We start from the raw sequence: 15,867 nt of genomic DNA, 5'->3' as shown, positions 1-15,867 counted from the left end.
ACTCCAGGGCCTTGCTCTACCCACTGTGCCATCTAGCTGCCCCCAGACCAGGTTGTAAAGAGCTTTAAAAGCCAAATGGTGGGATTTATATTTTTGGCTAAGGGCAACAGGGAGTCAATTAAGTTTGTTCTTGTTCAGTCATTTTTTAGTCATGTCTGACTCTTTGTGACCTCATTTGAGGTTTTCTTGGCAGCGATACTAGAGTAGTTTGTGATTTCCTTCTTCTGCTCATTTTACAGATGAGGAAACCAAAGCAAACAGGATTAAGTGACTTGCCCAGGGTCACACAGCTAGTAAATGTCTGAGGCCAGATTTGAACTCGGGAAAAGTAGTGTTCCTGATTACAGGCCAGGCACTCTATCCACTGTACCACCTAGTTGCCCCTCTTCCATTTAAGTTTACTAAATAAGAAAGTGACAAGATCTGGTGTATGCTTAAGGAAAATTACTTCAGCAGCAGAATGAGGTAGACTAAAGTGAAGAAAAGACTTAAGGCAAGGAAACCAACTAAAATACCATTGCAAGTGCCTTGGCAAGAGATAATGCCTCAATTGAGGTGGTAGCCATTTGAGTAGAGTTGGATACAAAAGATGTAGCAGAGGTAGAAAAAGTGAGATTTGTTCATTGATGACTGAGGATGAAAAGCAGAGAGCAACTCCAAAGTTATGAATTTGGGAGACTGGAAGAATGATAGAGTAGGGAAGTTTTGAAGAGGGGTGAATTTGGGTGGATAAGGAACTTAGTTTTGGACATGTTAAGTTTGAGATGTAATATCCAGTTTGAAATGTCCAGTAAGCAGCTGGTGATGCATTACTGGAGCAGAGGGGAGAGAATGGGGCTCAATATATAAATCTGTGAGTTATCTACATATCGATGATAATTAAACCCATGGCAACTAATGAGGTTATCTTGAACAAGGCTTCTGAAACTTTTTCGACTCACAACCCCATTTCACCTGAGAAATTTTAATGAATGAATGAATATAAATAAAAACTTTTATTGTAGCCAAATTTTTTGCGACCCCCACATTCAGTTACTCAACCTCATATGGGGTCATGACCCACAGTTTAAGAAGCTTTGATCTAGAATAGAACATCCAGAACAGGATAGTGAATATCACCAAATACACAAACAAGCCAAGATAAAGACTAAATTAACAGACTCTGAAGGGTTCCCTGCAACCCCCTCTACTCCACTCCGATCCACCGCACCCCCATGGGGGGGGGGGTCACTTGAGTATGTTTGAAGGCAGTAGGGAAGGAAAGAGTAGACAGGGAGAAGTGATGATTGGGGAGGCAATCTGCTGGAGAAGACAGGATGGAATTTAAGCAAGGGCATAGACAGACTGGTCTTAGTAAGAAGACTAGAGATAAAGAGGAAGGATGGGTGATATTAAAGGAAGTGTAGATGAAGAGAACAAGAGAGCTTATGGATAATAGGGGTTAGGGCTTTACCTGAGAGGGTGAGGTGGGGGTTGGGAGGAGTATTATTCAGTGAGGGAGGCTTAAGAAGAGGTTTAGAGGGGCGGCTAGGTGGCGCAGTGGATAAAGAACCGGCCTTGGATTCAGGAGTACCTGAGTTCAAATCCGGCCTCAGACACTTGACTTACTAGCTGTGTGACCCTGGGCAAGTCACTTAACCCCCATTGCCCAGCCAAAAAAAAAAAAAAAAAAAAAAAGAAGAGGTTTAGAGTGGGCATGAGCTAGGGAATCAATTGCATAGGAATATAAAATTGCCCTGTTGCAGTAAAGGCTCAGTTAATATAAATGAAGTTAGTTAATATAAACATAGTAAGTATACTTTAGCACAGGTATATGACTTCTTTCAGCTTCAGACAGGAGTGCAGGAGTAGATTAATACAGGGCTGGGGTCCTGGCAAGGGGAAAAACTAGTGGACAAGTGATTTTAGTAGAGGATTGTTTGGAGTCCAACTGGTTAACTATAGAGTAGAGATTGGAAAGGGAAAGTGTACTAAGGAGTAGAGGGCTCTGAGTTTAGCAGGGGTAAGGTGCAGGGAAAGATGTAATGATAGATTATGATCAGATACCAGAAAAAGCTTTTAATCAAAAAAATTACCTACTAGACTAAGTTATGTAATGAGAAGTTTAAAGATGTAGTTCAGGAGGGATTTTAAGGGAACAACAACATAAATGTTGAAGTCTCTTCATATAAATGTAGGCGTTAAGGAGGAAAACAAGACAGTAAACCTGATAACTGAATTCCTTGAGAAAAGAGGAATAATGATCTAGAAGCTGGGATACCGTACCTACCATGATCTGTATAAGGTTAGTCAATTGACAAGTATTTATTACATATAAAAGTTGTTGCGGTAAGCACTGGGAACACAACGAAGGGCAAAAATACAGTCCTTGCTCTCAAGTGTAACGATTGGAATGACGCCACCTGCTGGAGACTTACTGTAGAAGAGTTCTGCCCATGAAGCGAAGGTCTTTGAGGGCAAGACCAGGAGTCTTTTCTTTGGCGTCAGGAAGTGACGTGGGCTAGTGGGAGGAGGAAGGAAGAGACTGGCGCTCGGGCTCACTCTCTTTCCTGGGGACTCTGGTGGAGAGCGGGGCTAGAAATGTGCTCTCCCTTTAATAGATGGGAATCTGGGCCTTTCTCTCTCTCTTTACCAAATTCTTATTCTCCTTAAGAAACGCTTAAAAGTCTAACTCTTGCTAAAGCTTATAATTTATTGGCGACCACTCATTGGATATTTTAGACAGACTAGATAGAATTTTCGCCCTTATCAGAAGGGACATACAATCTGCCTGATGGAGACAATATGTAAACAATTAGGCATATATGAGATAAATACAGAGCAGATGAATGTAACTTGAAATGGGAAGTTGCTATTTGTTGGTGGAGGAAGCCTCCTGAAAAAGGTGAGATTTGAGTGAGGGGCAACTAGATGGCGCAGTGAATAAAGCACTGGCCCTGGATTCAGGAGGACCTGAGTTCAAATCTGGCCGTAGACATTTGACACTTACTAGCTGTGTGACCCTGGACAGGTCACTTAACCCTCATTGCCCACAAAAAAAACCCCAAAACAGACTATTAAAAAAAATTTTTTTTAAATAAATGAATGAATAAATAAAAAGGTGAGATTTGAGTGAGGGGCGGCTAGGTGGCATAGTGGATAAAGCACCAGCCCTGGATTCAGGAGGACCTGAGTTCAACTCTGGCCTCAGACACTTTACACTACTAGCTGTGTGACTTTAGGCAAGTCACTTAGCACTCATTGCTCTGTAAAAAGAAAAAAAAAGTGGGATTTGAAAGAAACCAGGGAAGAACTATAGAGGGGCAAAGCCAAGATGGCAGAGCAAAGGCAGTAAATGCCCAGAGCTTCTGATACAGTTACTCCAAAAAACTCCAAACACAGCCATAAGACAACTCTTAGAGCAGCAGAACCCACAAAAAGATGGGCTGAGATTATTTTCCAGCCAAAGACAGCTTAGAAGTTCGGCAGGAGGGAGCTGCTATGTTGGGCTGGAAGTAGAATCCAACCCTGTGGTCACGCTGACACAGATCCAGCCTCAGGCAGGCTGCGCCAGAGAAATTTACCCCTGAGCCTCAGAATTAGCTTCAGTTCCAGGGTCTTCTGGAACTAAGCTCATGGTCTGGTGAGAGGGCTGAACTGGCCAGGGGGGAAGACTATAGGGATGCTGCAGGAGCTGAGGGGGAATTCGGTTGCCCTACCCCAGCAGGGAATCAGGAAGAAATCTTGAATGGCAGTGGCTCAGGTAGGGGAGGGGCACAGGCTCATCTAAGCTAACAAGTAAACAAAATTTTGTTATCTGTTTAATTAGCAAGTTGGCCTGGGGTTATTTATTTAAATCATACCACCTGGGACCCCCTGAAGCTTGGGACAGTACAGCCTGGAAACAGTGCCCCACTTTAAAAAGGAGTTAAAAGTCAAGTAAAAGAAGGAAAGATGAGCAGGCAGAGGAAGTTGTGAACCATAGAAAGCTTCTTTAGTGACAAGGAAGATCGAGGTACACCCACAGAAGAGCATAGCAATGTCAGGGGTCCTACATCCAAAGCTTCCAAAAAAATATGAATTGGTCTCAGGCCATAGAGGCACTCAAAAAGAACTTTGAAGATAAAGTAAGAGAGGTAGAGGAAAAAATGGAAAGAAAAATGAGAGTGATGCAGGAAAGTCATGAGAAAAAAGTCAACAGCTTGAAAAGCCAAATGGACAAGGAGATAACAAAAGCTCTGTGAAGAAAATAATTGCCTAAGATTTAGGATTGAACAAATGGAAGCTAGTGACTTTATGAGAAACCAAGACACAATAAAGCAATGAATTTTTTTTAAAAAGAGGGCAATGTGAAATATCTTCTTGGAAAAACTGTTGACCTGGAAAATAGATCTAGGAGAGATAATTTGAAAATTATTGGACTACCTGAAAACCATGATCAAAGTAAGAGCTAAGACATCATCTTTCAAAAGATTGTCAGGAAAACAAACAAACAAAAAAACAAAAAAACTCCAAAAGATTGTCAGGGAAAATTGCCCTGATATTCTAGAAGCATCAGGTAAAATAAAAGTCAGAAGTGAGGGGGCATAGCATGCCAGCAATGTAAGATAGATATGGGAGATGGGAGTGCTTAATGAACTACAAGCAGGCCATAGAATGTACAGGGGAGTAATATATAAGACTGGAAAATAGGAAGGGACCCAAGTAACAAACAGTTTGAAATACCCAACATTGGAGTTTATATATGTCTTAGGGTGCTCCCCACAAGGGGCTTAGCCTTCCATTGAGTGTGAATTCAGCCCAGAGGTAAGGAAGCCAAAAATTAAGCCCAGGGGATAGTAACCTCAATCAACTGCCTATATTTTTCCTCCACCTGTTTTTCAGACATCATGCCCAGTTGACCTGGCACCCTAAATCAACTGATTCTTCCCTCTCCTTCTACCTCCCCTAACAATCCAGAGCTAATGAACTCCCACTCTCCTGTTCCCCTTATCCTTTGGACTGAAAGGTAAAATTCTTATTCCCCTCTCCCTACCCCTTCCCTTTCCTGTAGCCTGACATAATGGAGAGAAAGTGCAAGTCACAAAGCTAGTAAGCTCTGAGCAAGTCACTTAACCTCTCAATCTTACTGGCTGTTTTTTCTTTTTCCTTTTTTGAGGTTTTTCCCTTGTGTTCTGATTCTTCTTTCACAATGATTAACGCAGAAATATGTCTAATGTGACTGTACATATATAACTTATATCAGATTGCTTTCTGTCTTGGGGAGAAAAATTTGGAACTAAAAATCTTATGAAAACAAATGTTGAAAACTGTCTTTACATATAACTGGAAAATATGTTTATGATTTTTTTAAAAAGGAAATATCCAGACGAGATGACAAACTCTAAAAATACCCAGAGAAAGAACCAAAAGCTTATTTACTTAGCACACATGTATGCATTCTCTCCACTCAAGACATCTGGTTTTACAAACAGCTCCAGGGCACGTACAATATTTGCAGCTTGCTGTAAGAGAGAAGTGCAAGATAAGAGAATAGAAGCTTTTATATATATATATTTTTATATATTTTATATATATATATATATACATATATACACAGTAGAATACTAAAATTAAACCTTTTAGTTTGAGTTAAGCAAACATTCATGTTATATTATGAGTTATATTATATGAGAATGAGTTTTGAAATTCCAGTCTAGGGGCAGCTAGGTGGCGCAGTGGATAGAGCACCGGCCCTGGAGTCAGGAAGACCTGAGTTTAAATCTGGCCTCAGACACTTAACACTTACTAGCTGTGTGACCCTGGGCAAGTCACTTAACCCCAATTGCCTCACCAAAAAAAAAAAGTTAAAAAAAAAAAAAAGAAATTCCAGTCTAACAAGGTCAAATGGCAAGCACTAGGAAAGACAGTAGATCCATAATGTTACCTTTTTTGTGAACTGAGGGAATTTCTGGGAATAGAGAGAATTATACTGATTTCATCTTGTTGCTCAATTCCGGATCTAGCTCAGTTCCCTTTCTATTCAAATATGGGTCTAGCTCTATTTCTGTCTTGTGAGAAAACTTTATTCAATTATGGGAATTGTGAGAAAACATTATTGCACTTTTTGAACCTAGTCCTGCGGGCTGGGAAGACGGACCATATCTACCAGTTGCTTAGAAATGCTTAACTAAAGACCTAGGTTATGTTGACCAGAAACCCAATCAGATCTGAAGACTGATGCAAGGAGTTGTGATGAAATAATGGGATTTAGCAGATACTCAGGGACCCACCTGGAGATTAATCTAGATTGACTGAATCAAGTGAGAGTGACTGACTGCTGATTAGAATACCAGTATGCTTTAATAAATGTTTAATGCCCAAAGACTGGTGCTGAAGTTTCTAATTTAAGGCGATCACACAATAAAAATTTTAAACATCACAGTTTTCTCACATCTCAAGCACCTATATGTCCCATCTGAAAACTGCCTCTGTACTGGTCAATTAGTTATTGTTTCCATGTTCCTTTCATTGAATAGTATTGCTTGAGGGGGAAGTGGGTCAGCTCTTTTTCTGATTTCAGGCAACTGTACCTGTTTGCTCTCTCTCTCTCTCCCAATCCTGTTGTTTTCTTTTAATTAATTGGTCTTTTTGATTGTTTTTAATATATTAAAAAATCTGTCTCCCCCTATATTTGTGGTCCAATGCCAAGCTGAGGAAGACCTGGTCCCAATTTGTTACGCAATTGGCATGCATTGCTTAATAAACTGGTATGCTCAGAAGCTTGAATCTTTGTTTCCTTGGTTATTTCAGATTCCACCTTCAAAGATCTCAAATAATGATTTTAAATACACATACACATATTCCTGAGTCAATTAACAGAATCGTCAAGAGTACTGTCAAGTATTTTTCCTCTTAAAGGTTTCAGATTTTTATTATAAAGGTTATAGATTATGACTGAAGAAATTAGACAACAGCTTCTCTATCACAACACAAAAGTTGTAATACAGCAAAAAATGTCCTTCTATAAAGGAAAACTTACATCTCCAAAATATTTGTGAAAAACTATCCAAAAACCTCACTGAAGCAACACATTTCTCACTTCTCATCTATCCCTTTTAAAAAAGTTAAAATTCCCACTTTCCTAACCCAGACATGTAAGTGACAATATTATAATTCTGTACCCTGATCTCCAATGCAACATCCAAATAGGGGTCGTAGGTATCAGAGACGCTCTTACATACTGAACACTTAACTGTAATAAAAGAGAGAGCAAGAGAGCAATTAGTCAAGCAGCAATGTAGCTAATTGTAACTGCTGCAGATTCTCATTTTCCCCAAAACTTACTATGCTTCAAGCTTTTATCTTTCAAAACTCTATGACAGGGGGCAGCTAGGTGGCGCAGTGGATAGAGCACCGGCCCTGGAATCAGGAGTACCTGAGTTCAAATCCAGCCTCAGACACTTAACACTTACTAGCTGTGTGACCTTGGGCAAGTCACTTAACCCCAATTGCCTCACTAAAAAAAAAAACTCTATGACATTAGCAAGAGATTATGATAAAACTAGCTTTGCAAATGTCATTATATTTGGTAAGGGGTCTCATTCGGAACTTATATCATTCAAGGACAGAAAGACAGGGAACCAACCAGAAGGAGCCCAGAGCAAGGCACTCAGGTGCCTTAGTAGTGTAATGGAATCTTTTTCTCCAATAACCAATAGATTTCTATACTGTACAAGATATCCTGGAGGTCCACTGTCCTTCACCTAAAGTTCCATGATTTATGTCCTTTTAAGAAACAGAAGGTGTGTGACCCTGGGCAAGTCACTTAACCCTCATTGCCATGCCAAAAAAAAAAAAAAAAAAAGGAAAGAAACAGTAGGGATTCTTTGGATTTCTTTTGTTACTACTGCAACTTCCAGCAAAGAAAGACAGGAATAAAAAGTCTCTACTCACCACGAGATCTGAGGTAACCTCCAAAAATCTGATGGACCAAAGTAGTTGCCTGTGTCTGGCGATCCAATCTGCAAAACAGATTTCAACAGCATGTGACATGATCCACAGATGGGAAACTTCAAGATCAGTATATAACTGAAAAACTCCTACAAAACAGCTAAGGGGGAGAGTGTATGACAAACCAGGTCATCTTACTCCACTAAGGCAAAACACTCTAACCCCCAAGACATTTCCTTTCATGCAGGAGGAAACAATGTCCAGATACCAGGATTTTCCCACACTTAAATGCATCATTGCTCAGATTACCTTCATAAATAGCAATTAGATTTTGTTGCCACAAATATTTAAGGTATTTAGGGGCTTTTTCAAAGAACTGGACTTATGATTTTTTTTTTTGATACAGAGAACTCCCAGAGAGGAAAACTATCAATGCAGATCAGGAACTACTCTGCAGCCTTAAAAATGAGAATTGCCCAGGGCACTGAGAGGTTACATGATGTGAAAGGTAGGACTTGACTCCATGTCTTTTTGACTCAAAGGTCAGCTCTCTATCTAATATGCCATACTGTCTCTTACATATGAACATAGGAGCTTTCCAGCTTCCTTTTGCTTGCTGTCTCCCCATTAGATTGTAATCTCCTTGAGGCAAAAACTATCTTTATTCACATTTTCATATTTATTCACAGGGCTCAGCATAGTGCCTGACACATATATATGCTTAATAAATGTCTAATGATTGACTTATTGAACACAATGTACATGGCTACTATTAGTCAGGGGATAAGATACTCTGAAGGTGGGGGGGCAGCTAGGTGGCGCAGTGGATAAAGCACCGGCCCTGGATTCAGGAGTACCTGAGTTCAAATCCAGTCTCAGACACTTGACACTTACTAGCTGTGTGACCCTGGGCAAGTCACTTAACCCCCATTGCCCTGCAAAAAAAAAAAAGATACTCTGAAGGTCTTTTCTTAACTTATCCCCTCTCTAAACTTACCCTAGAAAAGATGGCTAGTTTATTAAAAATACCTAAATATCCAAGAATATGCTTTTAAACAGCATTTTTTTCCTGCCTTGCACAGATGACCTATACGGCACAGAATTCATAATTATTCATTTTATGTTGCCAAATCTGAGAGTATTTAAACAAAAAAGGAATAGAGTCAAAGAACAAAATTATATCACTTGAATGTCAGACTTTTGACCCCAATTTTCTGTAGACAAGAAGTTCTTTCACATAAACCTCTTTATAGTTTTTCCCCTTACAAGAAGTATAGCAGGAACTCAAGAGTCTTATTAATCATAAAACATAATTAAAAGGGGCTCAAAACAATGAATCACTGGTGTCAAACAATGGAGGAAAAAAAATTGACAAACAGATCTAGATTTCAAAACAGTATATGTGTGCTAAAGCTTTCTCACTAAATCGGGCTACAGAGATAACTTTCCTTCACCTTGGAAACTCCATGAATAATATCCCTAATTCTTTGGCTCTACAAGGTGAGTACTGAACAATGGTTGCCCAAGCAGAGGCTATAGATGTGTCTTTCTTTGGAGTATATTACAGATCCTTTGGATTCAAGCTTCAAACAGTTTGAGAAATATAAAATGAAGTCTATATAATAATAAAGGTACTGACTACAAAAACATTTTTTTTGAATGCCACAAATTTATGTTCCCTTCAAAGTAAACAATCAACAAGCACCTACTTGTTAAATACCTACTACTCTGTGCTTGACACTGTGCTAGGCTCTGAGTATACAAATATGATAAGTGAAATTATCCCGATTCCCAAGGGAATTTACAATATGATGGAGAAAAAAAAAGATATGAGTATTTGAAGAATAAATATAAAGGCATGTACCTCAGGCACAGTAAAAAGGCACAGTCAGGAAGAAACTGGAGTGTTATATATAAGGAATAAAGAGAAGGGAAATATGACTGGATCACAGAGCACAAGAGAGGAAGTGAGGTATAATGAGCCTGGAAAGACAGAGTGGGGTCTGGCTGTTAACAGCTTTAAAAACCATAAATAGAAGAGCTTATATTTGATTCTGGAGGCAAAAGAAAGCCACCAGAGTTTACTAATAGGTAAGTGATGTAGTTAGATCTGGCATGTTACAGAAGGAGAATCAGAGAGCAGAGAAACTTCAGACAGGAAGTTATTATTATTATTGCAACTATTGCAATAATCCAGGGGGTGATCAAAGGTAGCTAAGTGAATAAAGAGAAAGTGTTGAGTTAAAAATAGTATAGAAATAGGGGGCAGCTAGGTGGCACAGTGGATAAAGCTCCAGGCCTGGATTCAGAAGGACCTGAGTTCAAATACGGTCTCAGACACTTGACACTTACTAGCTGTGTGACCCTGGGCAAGTCACATAACCCTCACTGCCCTGTCCAAAAAAAAAAAAAAAAAGAGTATATATAGAGGAGTTGACCTCAGTAATGAGAAGGGTCACCATACTGTCAAAAACTGAAAGAGAGAATAGAAAATGATGATATCAAGGGATTTTGAGTTGAAAAGAAAGGGAAAAAGAGGGAGCTCATGTTGAATGGCTTCAATTTTCTCAACAAATAAAAGGCTAGTTCCTCAACTGTGACTGCAGGGTTAGGGAGAAGTGTGGGAGGTTTGAAGAGAGGTTAGAAAAGCTTTTGTGGGGAGTAAGTTAGGGAATCAATTAAAGAAAAAATATGAAGGCCTTGCTGCAATGAGGACCCAGTTGAAACAGAACATGAATTTATAAATACTAGTCAGCACAATTGGGTAACTTCTTCCAGTTCCATGCAGCAACATATAAGTAGAAGCAAAGGAGTTCAGTGGTGGGTAGCCTAGAGCTAAGGTTCAGCAAGAGATAAGCAGCAATAGGATAAGGGACAAGGGATTGGAAAGCAGAAAACAGTGTGGAGTTGAAGTGGCTAACTACTGGGTTAAGACTGGAGAGAGGGAAGTGGAGTCAAACCAAAGGTAATGGCCCAAGAAAGAACTATGGGATAGAGGAAAGCAAAAGAGGACTAGAAGGGGGTGGGAACAGAGTGGGGGTAGAGAAGAACATTTTTAGGGAGGATGAGGCCTAGGGAGAAATAGAATGCTAGGCAGTTATGGTTGGAGAGAGGAATGTCAGAGACTTTAATTCAGGAAATGGAACATTTCTAGATGATGGTGAAATCCAGTGTGTAACCATCTATTTGTGGCTGAAGTAGAGTAAAATCAGCTTCCAAATTCTCAACCAGAAAGTAAAGAAAACAGGTCCATACTTTGTATAGCCATTCAAGCAGGCCTTCTGCATGGCATCAATAATGTACCGAAGAAATTCATGTGCATCCTCCTGGTTTCCAAAACGGAAGTGCCGAGCAATTTCTATGATGGGAGAGAGAAGGAAGGGAAAAAAAATTCAATCTAGTGAGTAAAAGTTTCAAATGTTACCTTTCAAACAGCTACTTTATTCCCTGTTTTCCTCAACATTCTTTAAAGACAAATTCTTAATATTTCAGAGAAAAGCAGAGATACCCCACAAAACTAAACAGGAACTAAGAACATTTAGTCCACTGACTTGCTTAATATTGTTCTTTTGTTTTGGGGGCAGGGCAATGAGGGTTAAGTGACTTGCCCAGGGTCACACAGCTAGTTAAGTGTCAAATGTCTGAGGTCACATTTGAACTCAGGTCTTCCTGAATTCAGGGCTGTTGCTTTATCCACTGTGCCATCTAGCTGCCCCAACTTACTTAATCTTTAAGAGTCAGTACAAAGCAAAAAAAATAACTTTTCTATGGCACTATTGTGCCATAGAAATTGCAGCTATTGTGCAATTTGTTCTAAAAACCAACCTGCCCATTGCTTATGACAGAGGTAGAGGATCACTTAGTATCCAGCAATGATAAATGGCCATAGCTCATGATTGGAAGTGGGTTTACATATATAGGCATGCCCCATGTCCCTCTTAAAAAAGAAGGCAGCATGGTATAATAGAAAGAACACTGGACTAGAGTGATGTCAGGAGATCTGAGTTCTAGATACAGCTCTGCTACTTATCTAGCTCTAGAACCTTGAGAAAATAATTTTGCCCCTCTGGGTCTCAGTTTCTTCATCTGTAAAATAAAGAAGCTAGACTAGTTCAAAAACTTTCTAGTTCAAATATTATATGACTCCTTAAGTCTTCCCTAATGACTCTAAACTCTAATAGCCTCTTCCATCTCTGTAACCTTTGCAATTTATTGTGTCACAAAATTTAGCCCTTTATATGTGGTTGTACATTTGTTTTCTAATTTTTTGATATGAACAAGTCTTGTTTCCCCAACAAGAACATGAGTTTCCTAAGGATAGTTCATATTTCTTATATATCTTGCATATTCCCCATAGTACCCAGAATAGTTCTAGACAATTAGATCTAAATAAATATTTGTTCATATTACTTGATTCTTACTTTTCAGGTCTCGGATAAAGGAGACTGGCTTGATAGCATTGCCACTATTGGCAAAGGCCTGAATCATGTGATTCTGCATAACACATAGCATACAAAAACCTCCTTGATGACCTGTAGATAAAGAGAAAAAGAAATTGCTAACTAGTCTCCACAGAATCTATGATAAACGACAAAAGACTGAGGTAGATAGCAACTGGAATCTCAAAGAGAATACTGAGAACTAAGACAATTATAATATGGTTAGAATCAATGATCAGTAGGGAAAGACTATTTTCTGCTTAGGGCTAATGAAAACCTTGATTCAGTACACTGTAGCATGTTTTTTGTTTGTTTAGCAAGTTTATTTGTTTGTTTAGCAAGATTATCATTTGTATCAGGTCCTTATTCTTTTAATCTAATGAGTTTCTAAAGTCATTTTCAAAATTAAGCTTAGAAAAATATTTGTTCTCTGCTGGAAGGCACGATTAGTGAAGTTGTGAACTGGTCCAACCATTATAGAGAACAATTTGGAACTACACCCAAAGGACTATAAAACTGTGCATACTCTTTGTTTGGTTGGTTTTTTATGGGTCAGTGGGGGTTAAGTGACTTGCCCAGGGTCACACAGCTAGCAAGTGTCAAGTGTCTGAGGTCGAATTTGAACTCAGGTACTCCTGAATCCAGGGCTGGTGCTCTATCCACTGTGCCACCTAGCTGCCTCCTGTGCATACTCCTTGATCCAGCAATACCATTACTAGTTCTGTATTCCAAAGAGAGGAAAGGAAAAGGAAAAAGACCTATATGTACAAAAACATTCATAGTAGCTCTTTTTGTGGTGGCAAAGAGTCGGAAACTGAGGGGATACTCATCAACTGGAGAATGGCTAAAAAGCTATTGTGCTATATGATCAGAATACTATTGTTATTTAAGAAATAACTGGGAGGATGGTTTAAAAAAAACCTGGGAAGACTTATATGAACTCACGCAAATAAAGTAAGCAGAACCAAGAAAACATTGTACACAAGAACAGCAATACTGTAAGGATGATCAACTATGAAAGACTTAGCTACTTTAATCAATACAATGATCCAAGACAATTCTAAAAAACACATGATGAAAAATGCTATCCACATTCAGAGAGAGAACTAATGAATTCAGAGTACAGATTGAAGCACAATGTTTTTCGTTTTATTTTTCTTGCCTTTAGTTGGCAATATGGCTAATATAGAAATATGTTCTGTATTATTTGACATGTATAATGGGTACCATATTACTTGCCTTCTCAATAGGCGGGGGAGGGGCTGGAGGGAGAGAATTTGGAACTCAAAATTTAAAAAAAGTTAAAATATTTGTTCTCCATCTCTTAATTTCACTTTATCTAATTAATGAGTTATAACACATCAGGACTTAATGATTACCATTCACACTGAGAGAACTTCATGTACGATCTTGCCTGATACTTTCAGTAAACTTCATTAATAGGGGGTAGCTACAGGTATACTGAGGTCTTAAAACTTCACATGGAACACAGCATTCTATTTATCCTTTCAACTAACTCTAGACCATAAAACATAGAACATGAGCTTTTCAACAAAGAATTCAAAGTTGGCCCTCAACACTTTTAACCTACTTAGATTAGTATCTCAAAACCCTATAAACAACACAAACCTAAACTAAAGAGGTCAACTTAAAAAAAAATTTTCTCAATTACTGAGCTCCAGGTAAAAAAAAAAAAAAGCAACACACCTCAATCTGCCACTGTATGAACTGTATGAGTTAATCCTCTAAGCATCTTCCTAATGCCACTGACTGATTTTCAGATGAAGTCTTTCTCATGTAGAACAAATAACAGTTTATGCAAAGAAAGTATAAACAAAAAGATAGAGTTTTAATTTGCTTTACTAAATATTTTCTGAATTTCACAAAATAAAAATACTCATGTTTAAGGATAAATTCTGTTAATCTACTGATTCTGAACAGATGGATCACTGCCACATTGCAAAAAAAATCAACACATAATTGCAGAGCGATGACTTCGATGTAGCTACATTATCAAATTCAAAAAAAGTTCAAAATTATACTCACAGTTCCGAGTGTGTTCCTTGGAGAGCAAGTAGTTGGCTAGAGGGGGTGTGTAGGTCAAACACTGTATGGTGGAGTTCAAGAAGCAAGTGTTGCCTAGATTATGGAGACCTGCTCCAACTCGGTAAATACGCTCCCACTTCAAAGACAGTCGATCCATAGGGAAGAGAACTTTCTGTGGGACTGGAATGCCATCACTAGAGCTTTCAAACCCATGATCACTGCCTGAAAAAGCAATGGTAAGAAGGGAAAATTATACATATGTATACAGTCACAAGAAAATTCTCTTAGGAAATGTTTTGCATAACTACACATGTATAATTTATATTGAATTGCTGGAATTCTTAAGGGGGGGTGGGGAGGGAGGGAGGAAGAGAATGTTAAAATTTGTTTTTACATGTAATTTGGGAAAATAAAATTCTAAATGAAAATTAAAAAAAAAAAAGAAAAGAAAATCCTCTCAAATGCAGCATCTTATCTGGACTACCAAAAAAAACCCCCCAAACCTGACAAAAACCACCTACCTACAAATGTAAGGGTTTTGAGAAACCTAAACTTCTATCTCTTCATTTTCTCTTGAGACAAATACTATATAATTATTTCTACTGAACAGGGGTAGAGACCTTATTCAAATCCAGCATTATCTGACCTATATTTGTTTCCAAATGACTACTTACCCTGTCTCCTGATCTGTGCCTCATCACAACTCTTGTGTCGACTAGCACCCTCCGTTTTAGGGTTCAGCAGCACATATTTGCTCTTTAAGGTCTCCAACTGGTAAGAGAAGCTCTTGCTCGCAGGCTCAAACTCTATCTTCTGTAGGAGGACCTTTTTGGCAGAAGAAGCCAGAAGCTTCCCCAGATCACCATCATCAGTTGAATCCTTTCGACCAGGTTTCAGAGCTTCCTTTAGTTTATCAACAATTGGCATGGTGCATCACTGAAAGTGAAAGGGTAGAGACAAAATAATAAATAAATAATTCCTAGATAATAAGAAGTCATTTCCCTTAAACTCTCCTCAATGCTCATTCCATAATGATTACTAAGGAACTAAGATCATCAATTACAATCCTCACAAAAGAAAGGTAAACCAGAGCAACAAATTAATCAGGAGTCTCAATTAAAGTAAGGAAGAAAAATAACCCAATGAGAATCGATTTCAAAATGGACATTATACAATCTTGCAATATTTTCAGAAATATAGAGAAACTAAACTGTAAGGAGTACAAGAAGATTAGCGATCTCTGGGCAGGAATCGGTCAATTTGAAATACAAAGTTACAAGTCTGTTTATAAAGTTATTTACCACTACCCCACCAAAAAAAAAAAGAGTGGGAATAAGGAAGGAGGTTCAATGGGATTGGCAAGTGGGGTATAAGAACAAAATGGCTACATTTAAACAAATCTATCAAAAAATCTCCTTGTCAAATAGTAATTTATAAAACAAATTTGGATACCCATGACTCTAAAGATGTT

General features: G+C 38.6%; 1 protein-coding gene across 1 annotated transcript in view; it reads right to left on the bottom strand.

Annotated features, from left to right (window-relative positions):
• Window positions 1-15,867, bottom strand: part of USP36 (ubiquitin specific peptidase 36) — a 50,610-nt gene that overhangs the window by 31,249 nt on the left and 3,494 nt on the right. Inside the window, exons 3-9 of the mRNA XM_044005290.1 lie at window positions 15,071-15,332; window positions 14,397-14,618; window positions 12,333-12,443; window positions 11,167-11,269; window positions 7,915-7,982; window positions 7,143-7,213; window positions 5,401-5,483 (exon numbers count right to left, since the gene is read on the bottom strand). Of these exons, the coding sequence (XP_043861225.1) occupies window positions 5,401-5,483; window positions 7,143-7,213; window positions 7,915-7,982; window positions 11,167-11,269; window positions 12,333-12,443; window positions 14,397-14,618; window positions 15,071-15,323 (911 nt within the window). The 5' untranslated portion in view covers window positions 15,324-15,332. The remainder of the gene's footprint in view (window positions 1-5,400; window positions 5,484-7,142; window positions 7,214-7,914; window positions 7,983-11,166; window positions 11,270-12,332; window positions 12,444-14,396; window positions 14,619-15,070; window positions 15,333-15,867) is intronic.

This window comes from Dromiciops gliroides, chromosome 4, assembly GCF_019393635.1.
Source record: "Dromiciops gliroides isolate mDroGli1 chromosome 4, mDroGli1.pri, whole genome shotgun sequence".
Classification (NCBI taxonomy): domain Eukaryota; kingdom Metazoa; phylum Chordata; class Mammalia; order Microbiotheria; family Microbiotheriidae; genus Dromiciops; species Dromiciops gliroides.
Note: the sequence above shows the minus strand (reverse complement) of the source record. Positions and strands in the feature narration are given on the sequence as shown.